This window comes from Xiphophorus maculatus, chromosome 24, assembly GCF_002775205.1.
Source record: "Xiphophorus maculatus strain JP 163 A chromosome 24, X_maculatus-5.0-male, whole genome shotgun sequence".
Taxonomy (NCBI): domain Eukaryota; kingdom Metazoa; phylum Chordata; class Actinopteri; order Cyprinodontiformes; family Poeciliidae; genus Xiphophorus; species Xiphophorus maculatus.
Window position 1 is genome coordinate 25,874 of NC_036466.1, and position 13,066 is coordinate 38,939.

General features: G+C 38.6%; 1 protein-coding gene across 3 annotated transcripts in view; it reads right to left on the bottom strand.

Annotated features, from left to right (window-relative positions):
• LOC102233552 (E3 ubiquitin-protein ligase HECW2-like) overlaps nt 1-13,066 on the bottom strand; it is a 64,709-nt gene that overhangs the window by 13,162 nt on the left and 38,481 nt on the right. For all 3 annotated transcript variants that reach the window (XM_023329412.1, XM_023329409.1, XM_023329410.1), the window contains 11 exons: nt 12,805-12,908; nt 10,343-10,467; nt 8,799-8,984; nt 8,558-8,707; nt 7,226-7,328; nt 5,115-5,211; nt 4,262-4,345; nt 2,766-2,875; nt 2,566-2,686; nt 2,356-2,469; nt 2,125-2,277 (listed from right to left, as the gene is read on the bottom strand). In XM_023329412.1, the coding sequence (XP_023185180.1) occupies nt 2,125-2,277; nt 2,356-2,469; nt 2,566-2,686; nt 2,766-2,875; nt 4,262-4,345; nt 5,115-5,211; nt 7,226-7,328; nt 8,558-8,707; nt 8,799-8,984; nt 10,343-10,467; nt 12,805-12,908 (1,347 nt within the window). The remainder of the gene's footprint in view (nt 1-2,124; nt 2,278-2,355; nt 2,470-2,565; nt 2,687-2,765; nt 2,876-4,261; nt 4,346-5,114; nt 5,212-7,225; nt 7,329-8,557; nt 8,708-8,798; nt 8,985-10,342; nt 10,468-12,804; nt 12,909-13,066) is intronic.

Sequence of the window (13,066 nt, forward strand, 5' to 3'; positions counted from 1 at the left end):
GACAACTATGTCTTGGTGCCGAATGCAAATGGTGTAAAACTGAACTTCCCGTTTATTATGAAATCTACAAAGAAATACTGTGTAGCTATCACTCAACACTAAAACACGCAAGTGAAACGTTATTTGCAGAATTCATAAACAAAAACATTAACAATACTTGAGTTTTACTTGCAACAGTTGACAGAATGACTGCAACATCTGAACTGCAATCAATGCAGCATGTAACAAATTTGCCAACTTTGAAGAGAAAATTTAAAAAATCAAAGGTTTAATCTGCACATCCACACTAAATCCAGTACCAATGCTGTGCCCAAACAAAACAAATCAGAAAAAAATGGCTCAATTTCAACAATTTAACTATAAAAGCCTAGAAGAAATTATGAATCAATTAAGTTCAAGTTCCGGCTATATGGGTATCCTACCTACACCTTTCTTTGAAAAAGTTCTGCCTGTCATTAGAAATGATCTGATCCTAATAGTAATCTCATCGCTTTCATCAGGTGTTTCCCCCAGGCTTTGAAAACAGCAGGTGTCAAACCACTGATAAAAATGAACAATTTGGACAAATCACTACTGCAGAATTACAGGCTGATCTCCACCTAACATTCATCAGCAAAACTATTGAAAAAGCTGTGTTTAAACAGTTAAATAGCTTCCTAACGATAACCAACCGCTTTGATGTCTTTCAGTCTGGTTTCCGGGCTCACCACACTACTGAGACTGCCCTTGTAAAAGTGTTCAATGATATCCATATAAATACGGACTATGGGAGAACCACAGTGCTGGTTCTGTTAGACCTCTGCAGCTTTTGACACTGTCGACCATGACATACTACTGGAACGACTGGATTCTCCAACCCAACTAGTATGCAACTGGTTTGAATCTTACATAAAGAACAGGGATTTCTTTGTTTCAATTGGAAACTTCTCACCGAAGTGGACAGAAGTCACATTTCCAGGATTAGAGAACTAATGTCTAAGCAGCATCTAGAGAAACTCATTCATGTGTTTATATTTAGTTGCATCAATTACTACAGCAGTGTCTTCTCAGGTCTGCCTAAAAAAATCCTGCAGCTGATACAGAACGCTGCTGCTCCCGTCCTCACTAAAACCAGGAAGATAGAGCATAACTCCCCAGTTTTAAAGTCCCTACACTGGCTCCCTATAGCTCAGACTATAAGTCTATTGTTAGTTTAGAAATCACTGAACAGCTTAGCACCAAAATACAGTAAAGATCTGCTGTTGTTGTATCAACCTTCCAGACAGCTCAGGTCTGGGGATGCAGAGCAGACTAGAACCAGAAGCAAACATGGAGAAGCAGCGTTCAGTTTCTATGCACTGTAAATCTGGAACAAATTTCTAAAAAACTGAAAAACAGCCAAAATTCTGAGTGCCCTTAAATCTAGACTAAACACCCACCTGTTTAGAGTTGCTTTTGAAAGATAAACATCAGACATAAATAATTATGGTACAAGTGATAAATTGGGTGGTTTTATTACAAGTTGGCCCAGTCTGTTGGAAGAAAAGGTTCTTTGACTAGACTGGCCCAATCAAATTCTAGAATGGCACCGCCACCTTGAGCAGTCTACGTCTAGAAGTCAGGTGAAGAAGTAGCTGGAGAGAATGAACCAGAACAAGGCTGCAGATCAGCTTGTGAAAGGAAACATGCTTGCCCTGCAGTGTGCTCATGTAAGCAGGCAGAACTGTGAGGATTATGTTCTTTAATTTTTCCAGTGCATTTAACACAATTCAGTCTGATTGGCTCTGTCAGAAACTCCACAAAACACAGGTGGAGACTTCAACAGTCACCTGGATTAATGTCTACCTGACAAACAGAACACGTTATGACTGAAGGGTCGTGTTTCTGTCCAGGTGGCGAGAGGCACAGGAGCGCCACAAGGGTCTATACTCTAACCATTTCTTTTCACTCTGTAGACCTCAGACTTTTCCAATCTTCTATCTAAGATTGAAATAGGGCATCAGAACTAGCATTTGGACCATGAAACTATTCCTCCAGGCTGCTGAAATTCCAATAACTTCTGATAACTCTCAGACATGTATCAGTTATATTGTGGTACATTCATTTCAATACAATTTGTGTTTTTGTGTTTGTGTAAATTATTACCATTCATGGTGATTGTCTACAAAGGCCGACATGGGGCTGATCTGAACGGTGTAGGTGTCATTGGCTGAATATTCAAACAGACCATAATATGGGTTGAACAATTCCCTGGAAACCAGGAAGAAAAACTCCCTAGAAGGCCCACTGTAGTCCAAGCTGTAACACACACACAGATTAATGCTTAAACCTCTTGTCTTGTACTTTCTTTTCGAGATTGGTTTCCACCTCACTCACCCCTCCTCCCCAACAAAACTGACGTAGAACTTGCTGCGCTGCAGGTCCTTCCGGGAGTAGCACATGATCTGGTTGAAAGCATCTTCCAAGAGATGGTCCCGACGGATAGTCACTCTTTATATGCACAAAAATGAACATGAAACACAAACTATAAGCGAAAACGAAGAGAGGATGTGTAACAAGATACACACAGATATAAATTCAGCTCACTTTAGCTTTCCAGGGCCTTGACCATAGCCTTTAGTTTCCAGTTTTCTGTAGAAGTTGCGGAGTTTTGCCTCAAAGTCTCTCTTGTAAGGAGCTGGGGCTCTGGCATTGGCTCGCTGAGTTCCTACAGTGAGACAGAAAGAAGGACTGACCGGTAGTTTCAGGAACATATTTTTGTATTCGCTAATATTTCAATAAGATACCTGGTGAGTTCTGCGGGGAGGAAACAGGGGATCCCCGAGGTGACTGGCAGTAGCTGGGGAGAAGTAAGGCATGAGGAGGGACGTAGGACATCACTTCATCTTCAAACAGACTGCAAGGGGAGACAGAGAGAAAGACTTAAAACACTGAGGCAATACAACAGAGTAGCCCAGATGTAAACCACGGGTGGCAGAAAGGAAGTAAAACAACCAAAAGTGGTACCTGAATGACTACAGCATTCAGACTAATGAAAAACCCAAAACAATTATAATCCTGTTGTGAATTCATGTTAGATACGTCCACAGTGGGCTGGCCTTGCATATGAACTCAGCACAATTGACATGACACAGGAATCTAGGAATAAATTCTGGATACATTTTCTGCTCCCTTATGAGGTTTTTGGGACCCTTTCAACAAGGAGGAGTCCTTCCAGAGCCAGAACTCACTAGAGGTACTGTACATTCAGTAGGGGTGCACCAATTTACTAGCCAGATTTATCATAGCAGATTTCCTTAAATTTGGGAGATCGGTGATTAGTCAATACTTGCATGTGAAGCCAATCTTACCTCCTGATGTTATCTACCCAAGCAGGGATCCAAATATCAAACACTGTACTCTTCTGCTCTCCAAAAAGAAAGGCTTGAGGCTCACCAGGTCATGTCTGCATGTTTGCAGTTAATCGGCCAAAATTGGGATCGGCATGCCAGGCTTTTTAAAGACCAGTAATGAGAACAATCGGTGCATCCCTAATATGCTGGCGGACCTGAAAAATCCTTGGGGTTGATGTGGAAAAATTACAATTAGGTCACACCTGCTAGTTGTATTGCTATATGTTTATTCTAAGTTCTGTATATTCCCACCAAGTTAAAGCTGTTTGGGTTACATGCACAAGGTTGGACGTTGTTTTTTCCCAGCTGCATGGGAACCAGTCTGCTTCCCATGCTTTGGATCCCTTATCCCTTTGTACAAAACTCATGTGTTGGCTCTGCCTGGCAGAGATTTTCGTGCAGACCTGCTTCGTTACTGATTGTCCTACAAGCTCTCTGTATTGTGCACAATATATGAATAAACCTGATTGAGTGATTTCACCTGAACAGTTCTTGGAAATAGTTTTTTTTCCACGGCAGGGTACATCAAGATATTTCCCCTTTTTCACATGTAAATAATTTCACCACATTTAAAGCCAATGCATTATTACACTGTAGTTGATGTATACAATTCTTAGATTTTTATATTAGTCTGGCTCCTCATTATGCTTGTGTTGAGGCAACTTGTCGGCCCATAGACTCCCGCTATCAATTCAAGCCATTATTGGATTATGTCTGCCCAGAAGGGCTGAAAAAATTATGCTACATGAAGCAAAGTTGATAAGCAATATGCGGATCATATTTAGTGACCAGATCTGGATCACTGTGGGCCATTTGGGAAACAATAACAATTAGGCTGGGATGGAAACACAGAGACAGACAATGGGGGTAAAACAGCAGGGATGTCTCACCTCAGCAGCATGACAAGGTCCGCATCTCCTGACAGTCGGGTCAGTCCTGACACGCCATCTGTGCGGATCAGCTGGACCTTCTCCCTGATATCACATCAAACAGGGATGTCTCCTTTTTTTATTTGCATTTTCTCATTTTTTATATATATATATATTTTATTTATAGAATTATATGAATTTGTAAATCAAAAGTACTTTAGTTTATTTTGAGTTATCTATAGAATGTCTTGGTATTTTACTAATACAGTTAGAGCACAAACTGTGAAAAGTCAACTAGTTTGTACATTTCAACTAAAAAATTTGGAAGAAAATGGAAGAAGCTTGCCAACCTGAGATAACATCTCAAACATTTAGAAGAACATGGAAATATTGAATCAGCACCTCAAGTCATCAGCCAGGATAGAAATAGGTCTTCCAAGTGGAGAATGTCACTCAGCATACAAATTAGCAACATAGTGGCTTAAGGACAACAAATTTAATGTTTTGGAGTCACAAAGTCTTGGTCTCAGTTCCAGAGAACACTAGTGGTCAGAGCTGAAAAGGTGTGTGTAAGCAATAAAAGTTCTGTCAGAGGGAATGGGCCAGAATTCCAGCAAACTATTATGATAAACTTGTAGAAAGATACTGCAAAATTGGCCTCAATGGCTTTCTCTAGTCCAGAGAACTCCAGAGGACTTTAGCACTACATTCAAACATACCCCAATGGTGGCAAGCTACATTGTCGCCACGGCTCAGAAGACAGCCCGCCATGCTCTCACATTCTGACATATTACATTGAATTTAAAAAGCACACAAATTGAGAAATACATAATGTAAAAACATTGCAACCATGAAAGAAGACATGTTGGTATACCTGAGTACATGCTTTCGGCTGAAGTCCGGCTGTCTCTCCTGCAAAATCTCAAAGATGTTTGGTTGTCGAAGAAAAGCCACAATCTTGTCATTGTAAGCTAAATGAGACAAGAAACAAGCGGGTCAGATTTATTTGTTTCATTAAAGAAAGCTACAAAGATTAAAAAGTTAAAAATGTGGTACCTGACATGTCACATCCTGAATTATGGATTAACTGCTTCTGAAAATAATGTTATGTTTTACTTAATATTAACGTAGGTATTGATTTCTGTGGATGGATGAAATGACCTTTTTGGGTTAAATGTTCCATCTTAAAGCTGACAGAAATTATTTTGATGTTTTAAGTGGATGTTGATCTGTGGTGGATGCTCCTACCACCAACAGATAGAGTTAGTATTTATTTTTCTTAATTTACATTATTAGTTACAGCTTACATTATGCTTAAGTTAGTAATTTTATTTAGACATATATTTTCTAATGGGTGCACACTTTAGTTAATATTTGTCTGAATGGTTTTACTCACACTTGTTCTTTTGTTTGAGGTGCTGCCAACACAGACCAGCTGCAGGAAGAAGCCTGGAACATACCGTTTTTTTTCTAACACTATGGGTGGGGGGGACTTTGTTGTTTAAAGTTGATTTTAATTATTTAATTTTGTCACTTAAATATTCACTTATTATTGTTTGTGCTAAGTTAAAGTTAGTTTTGCTTTATTTATTTCATGGAATGCTTTAGGTAATTTTGTATTTGTTTGTTCCTTTGTTATGTTGTGTCTCCCTCATGTGGTGGATTTAAGTTACTCCACCCCTTATTTATAAGGCTTTAGTTCTTTGTTTGCAGGCCAGTTTTGTTTGTTCAGTTAGTTTAGTTGGGCCCAAATCTGTTATTTCTCATTTGACTTATTTTTCGATGAAACCTGATGTTTTGTTAACCATTTTTGGAATTATTAAATTGAAATTTTTTGACATTTTGAACACCTTATGTCCTTGTTTAAGTCTGGTCTGGTTACAGAGCCAATCCTTACATGATCACTAAATATAATTGAAAGCTGGGCCCATATTCTCAAAGAATCCTAATTCTGAAGTAGCTGATGGGTAAAATGGACTGAATATTTAGTTGTTAATTCATGTTGTTGAGTCAGATTAAGGCTGCGTTCACACTGCAGCCTGAAGTGACTCAATTCTGATTTTTTTTTTTTTCTGTCAAATCTGATTTTTTTTCATGGCGGTTCACACTTCCAAATATATGCGACCTGTATGTGTTCTCCAGTGTGAACGGGCAACGACCTAAAGTATCCCACATGCGCAGTAGATGGCGCAATAACATCAGCGTTCTCGTTTTTTTGCCAACTGCCATAAAAAGAAGAAATGCTCAGTGTTTGTGGAAGTAAACCTGGATGATAACGGTGGAGCATTGCTTACATATTTGAAGTTGTTGTCCGACTGGAGCCAGCATATTAACAACTTAATCCTCATTATAGTCCGTTATGGTTGTTTTTCTTCTCACTTGCGTCTATCAGGACGCAGAATAGGGACATTTGTTGAGTATCAGTGACATTCAGGTGGGATGAATGCGACCTGGACGTTAGGTCACATTTGAATCGGATACGTATCGGCTATCCAAGAGGCCTGGGTCGCATTAAAAAAGAATCTGACCTGTGGTGTTCAGACTGTCATGAAAAGATTAGATACAGATCGCATTACATCAAAAGAAATCGGAATTTGGTTACTTAAGGCTGCAGTGTAAACGTAGCCCAATATTTTATCCAGAACTCATTGGAACGAAACTTTTTTGTTTTTTGTAAAATGACAGAGTAGTGACGTAATTTTTTGAATTTCTGGAATTTCAAGATTTTTCTTAGAATTTAAACTCTGTAAGATTATAGTTATTCACAAACATGTTAGGCTTTTACAGAGTTTCTAATTCAAAAAAACATTAGGGGTAGTAAGGAGGAATTTTAGTGAGCCTAAGTTAAGCCGGAAAGACTGACAGAAAAGATAACCTACTTCAAAAAGAACAAGCATATGAAAGATTTTTGGTAAGAATTGTTCACAATGCCTGGATTTTAACTGTCTGAGTGAATGTGTGCTTGTCTGTCTGTATTATACTGACCCACAGGGACAACCTCTTGGCACTGCCCCCTGCTAGCTGAGGTGAAGGTACTTGAAGGTCGTGGCAAGACTGGAGGACCAGGGTGATGCGTTTCTTCACCCACCTGAAAGACAGGAGGACATACAAAAAACAATGAGATGTAGACAAAATAATAATCTGACTCCACAACATGATATAACAAGTAAATCTTAACAAGTAATCTTATTCATATTGCCACTCCCTCTCGCTCCCTCAGATCATCCTCATCTATCCATTTGTCTGTCCCCTCTGTCCGTCTTACTACCATGGGGAGCAGAGCTTTCAGTCGCTCTGCTCCCCAACTCTGGAACTCATTACCACCTCACCTTAGAAACATAAATTCATTCCCTAAATTTAAAACCGAACTTAAAACACACCTTTTTAGATCTGCCTTTTCAACATGACACAATTGGTTTGCTTGATTTTTATATAGATTTTTTACATAGATTTACATATAGATTTTATATAGATACATTGTTGTGTATTTATTCTACCTATTTTTAATTGCTATATTTTATTGTTTTTGCTATTTTTCGTTCTCTGTACGGTGTCCTTGAGTGCCAGAAAGGCGCCTTTCAAATAAAATGTATTATTATTATTATTATTATTAAATATTCAGGCAATTTTGCCCATCAACTACATCTGTTAACACTAGGGTGTCCGTTTATTTTCCGTACTGTTTTAGAAAAAGATTGCTGATCTTAAACACTGTTCTTCACTCCTTAACAAGGGAAGTATTAAACTGCGCTTCCATTATAAATGTGCATAAAACTTTGTCAATTTTTACATTGATTTTCAAAATACCAAATTGCACAACTATATGGTCAATGAAAATGCAGTTAGTGACTATATTTCTGCATCACTTTGTACAATTTGTTACTCTACTGTAAAGAAAGAAAAAAATAACTAACTTTTCCTGTTTCAATTTTGTTTGAATTTCTCACATAATTCTGCAACCCTTTAAGCAACCTGTCTGTAGCATGGCAAAATGGTAAGCCTTTAAAAGGCCCATGTAGCTAACTGTAGTTTTAAACCTAGAGAGTAAACATAGGTGGGAAGCTTGGTTTTACACTTTATTAGTCGTTAGAGGATATCCATTTCTTATGAACGAATTTCTGCAAACATATCCTGGCTGTGAATTGTGTGAAACGATACTTGGCTAGTTTGATTGGTACAGATATGATGAACTTCTGGTCAATTGTCTTCAGTTGCTTTGCTAGTATGTGTCAGTTGCATAATCAGCTCTATAACCCCATAAGCTCTTGTTATCCGATGTCAAAGAACAGTGAAAATTTGAAGTTTCTTCAGTCTTACCAGTTGCCTTGGACTGACCTCCCCAGCACTGTGACTACGTTGTCGGGTCAGATGTTGGCGGTGAGATAGAAGGCTTGGACGAGAGCTCTGAACAGGCAGCCGAGGGTCAATGAATGTGGTAGCACGGCAGTTATGATCCACAAAGAAAGGCTACATGTGAACAAAATGTCAGAAATTGAAGTTGTTGAGATTGCAATCTGTAACTGTTAAGACAAAGTGATTAATTATTTCTCAGCCAGACCTTGCCGCTGTGGTCATGCTTCATCTCCCAGCCTCTGGGCAGCTCGAGCTGTTTATTCGCAAACATGTTGAGAAAAGCCACCAGGTCACGGTTGTGCTGGTAGCGCTCAAAGTGGTGTGCATCTCTACGAACCTTACTGATCATATGCTTCAGACATGTGTTGGTGGTAAACATGCGATAGGCACTCTGAGTTTACAGTTAGAAGAAGAGGAACAATCAGAGAAATTAGCGATCAGTGTACAATCATCAGTAAAATTAATGTTTGGTAAAGTATAAAACACTTGTGTTACTGTGGCAGTGCATTGGATTTACAGTCAACCCTATATATTTATATACAGTTTACTTTATAAAAAGGTTGTATATTTGATATTAAATCTGACTAAACATTTTCTGCTATAGGTCAACTAAGAAAATTATTTTTTACTTGGAAAATGCAAAATGAACATTTTTTTTACTTTCTTCAAAAGGGCAGCATTATGTGTTTTCCATGCAGAGAGTGCCATGTTATAGGATAGTCAACTAAATATGTTAACTTCAGTTATAAAAATGCTATATTTATATCAAATATAACTTAAAATAAATATGACATCGTAATTTAACCTGTTGAAATTGGGCCTCTGTCTCTTTAAAAACTCTTGCTCTTTATAAAACTCTGTCTTCAGGAAGTCATCACAACATTGTTGTTTCTATTGACACTTAAATAACGTTTTTAAACTGCCCTGAGAAGCAGTTAGTATAATGAGCTCAGCAGATGAGCAGTTCCACCAGGTGTTCGCTAATTGCTGCTGGGTAGTCTTAAGGAGCTGAGTGGTGGAGTCTCGGAGAAGTGCTGCTCTATGATGCAAAATCTTGGACACTGCAGCTCAGAGGAGGAGCTGTGTCTCGAAGGCAGCAGTAGTTCCATCCAGGCATTTGCACAGTTGCCACGCTAAATTAAAGGATTTCTCAAACATGCATGGAAGAATCAAAGCACCAATCCAGGTATGTTTTTGATGAGGGAGTAACATTATAACATGATGTACAGCTCAAAAAGTAGATTTTACATAATACTTCTCCTTTAAAACTTTCTGACTTTGGTCATGTGTTTTGGATTTCCTTCTAAAAGCTTCTCACATAAGTTTACTGGAATTTTGACTCATTCATCTTGATAGAACTGGTGGCCACCTAGCCACCTTGCAGCAGTGAACTTCACTGCTTCTCTGGGACTGGGATGAGGACTTTGTGATGGCCTCTCCAAAACATTAAGCTTGTTGTCCTTCAGCTAATTTGTAACTAATTTGGTGATATTCTGATGAACATTGTCATTTTGGAAAAGACAACTGTTACCAAACTAGCTTTGTGCTGATGTCTCGTGGTGTTGCTTCAATATTTCCACAACACATTCTTTCCACATCATCTATTTTTTGTAGGTGATCAGCTGCCTTCTCTTAGATAGGCAATCTTTTACTTACAGGCATTTTATGATCTACTGACTGTTCCAGGTTATATACCTGGGCTGATTAGACCAGTTTATATTGCAAAGTACTTTTGAGCGGTGTACATACAGGGTTGGAATGCAACACAGTGAAGAAGTCAGGACTGGTGAGGAACTTGGCGGTGGGGGACTGCAGCAGCAAGGAGATGCGAGACCTGGAACTGGCCTGAGCCACACCGTTGTCCCTCCGGAGCTCTGAAAGGCAAATGAGCAATGTCAAAAAAAAGAATCAGACAAGGAGGAAAAAAGCCTCTTTTCCTCATTTTGTCATCTTACAACCACAAACTGAATCCACATAAAATACAGTAAAATACAGGCAGGTAAGTGGAAAAAAGATCTGTGGTTTTAATCTTTTTTTTAAAATTTAAAACAAACAAAACCCTAAGAAAGTGGGTGGTGAAAAGTAATCAATTCACCTTCCCTGAGTCAGAAGCTTGAAGAACCACCTCTTGCAAGTGTTTTTGGATGCATTTTATTTTTACTTCCTCACAGTCTGCCTGCACTCGATTTCTGTCCTATCACGCTACTCTGAACAGTCCCAGATTATTAAGCAACTGTTGATTACGATTGGCAGATGGGCCAGCCAATGATTAGGCAAGGATCAGCTGTTAGAGCCTTCCTTAGTTTTCCTGGTAAAAAAGACTCAAAGTGTTCTGAAGAGAAATGTTTAGGACAGAGATTAAGTTCTTGGGAAGATGTTTTTCACACCAGCTCTGGCACTGCGCTCTTTCATGTGGGAAATTATCCACATTCGCCTAATTTTTCTTTCTTTTCTTTCTTTTTAAATTACAGCCAATAGTGTCACAGTGTGGCATTTTCTAAAATTACATCAGTCAAGCGCAGTATGATAAGCAACTGCTTGGGTAAAGTTAGCCTTCCTGTGTTTACTCTGTAAATTCCAGAATAGAATGGATCATTATGCGTCATCAACTCATCGAGTGAAAAAATGGCGACTGCCATGGCCAAAAAATATAACAAATGATGTACATTTTTGAAGTAGTTATGAGTTTTAGTATATCACAAACAGCATTTTTTTTAGATAATAGGAAAATTACAACATATCTAGACCAACATGTTCAGTTAATCCTAGATCCATCCATTTTCTAACACCCTTGTCCCCAATGGGGTCCGGAAGGGTGCTGATGCCTACCTTCAGCGAACGTTTCGGGCGAGAGGCGGTCACCCTGGACAGGTCGCCAGTCTGTCGCAGGGCAATAACATATATACTCTATAACATATATACATTTTTTAAAAATGCTCCATATTAAGATTTTTTTCCCCACAATGATGAATTTAAATTATAATTATTAATTAAAGTATAGTCAAACAAAAAAACATGTCATTAAGAATCATCTCAAGTTAATCAATTTAAAGTGCACTGTCAAAAATGTCAATGAATTATGAAAAATAAAATAATTAATTATCAAGTCTTTGAAATTACACAAGCAGAGGGAGAGAAAAAGACAAGGGAAAAATGTATAAAGATTCTGCGCAATATAAAATTTAACCAAAAGTGTAGGTACATTTTGTCTAATAGATTGTAGTAACGTACCAATCCTCATAGTCGTTTTAGAGTCAATTCAAAAAGTAGCAAAAGATGCACAACAGACTAATTGAAGCACCAAATTGAGTGCACATATCAGACCTTGGTCCACAGTTCGATTTTGGTTAGATATCCAAAAATAATACTTGTACCTTTTCAATTGAGGGAGGAGTACTTAACCTCAATGCGCGACCCTGTGGCTATTAATGGCAAAGTCCCAATGGAGTTTAGATACGAAACAATGCTGCTACAAGATGACAAGAGCATGTTATGGAGTTTGCAGAATTGAAGATGTGCATTTATTTGTTTGTCAGATGTCAAACTGAGCATGGCAGAGTGGAGGAAGAAAAACTGTGAGCTGGGAATTTCTTCTTCTTTCTCATTTCAACTAGAGAAACTGTATAGCGTCGCCCCCAAGTAGCCTGGAGGTGCAGGACTGCATTATTTTAAGATATACATTTTTTTTTTAAAGTCCTCATTGTGAATTTGTGGTGGTGAACCAGATGTCATGTCATGACAAATCTGGACACAGTTGTGAATACATTTGTCATGTGTCTAGAAAGACACTCCTTCTGTGTGTCTTTCTGGAAAATCCCGTTCTAATGTATAATATGACAGATTACATTGGAATTATAATGAAGAATTATAAATAAACTGGGTTTGACACCATCAAGTGGCCAAATAGGATAACTACACTATGGGGCAAGTTACCCTGTTGATAACTTGATGGGAGGCGGAAAATAATAATACAGGACCACGGCGGGAAAGGAGGGTAAAACGGGTAGTTTCCCAGCCAAAACAGGAGACTTGAAAGGTATGGACTGTAGAAACACACCACATCGTTCATATTTGAAACTTTGAATTTTCCTTACAATTCCTAAATGTGTTCTAGTTTGTGCAGATTAAACACATGCATTGTGGTTATAACATGACAAAAGGTAGTAAGTTGAGTGGTGCATTTTAACGGCAGAGTACGGTTGGGGTGCTACCTGGAACAGATGGATGCATATCAGTCTCATCCCCAAGCAGCTCACTGGCTGGCTGCTCCTCCTGTCTGCTGTCATTTGTTATCGTCCTTCGGATACTCTGATACCTGTAGATGTGCAAGTCAATACAAAATACTAGCTAAACATCATGTAAAGGTGGAAAGATTAGTAGATTTTAAAATCCTTGTGGCATTGACTTTCATGTTTCATGTGACTTTCATGACCCAGTTGGCATCATTTTTGCTTCTAATGAAGTAAAAGTTTA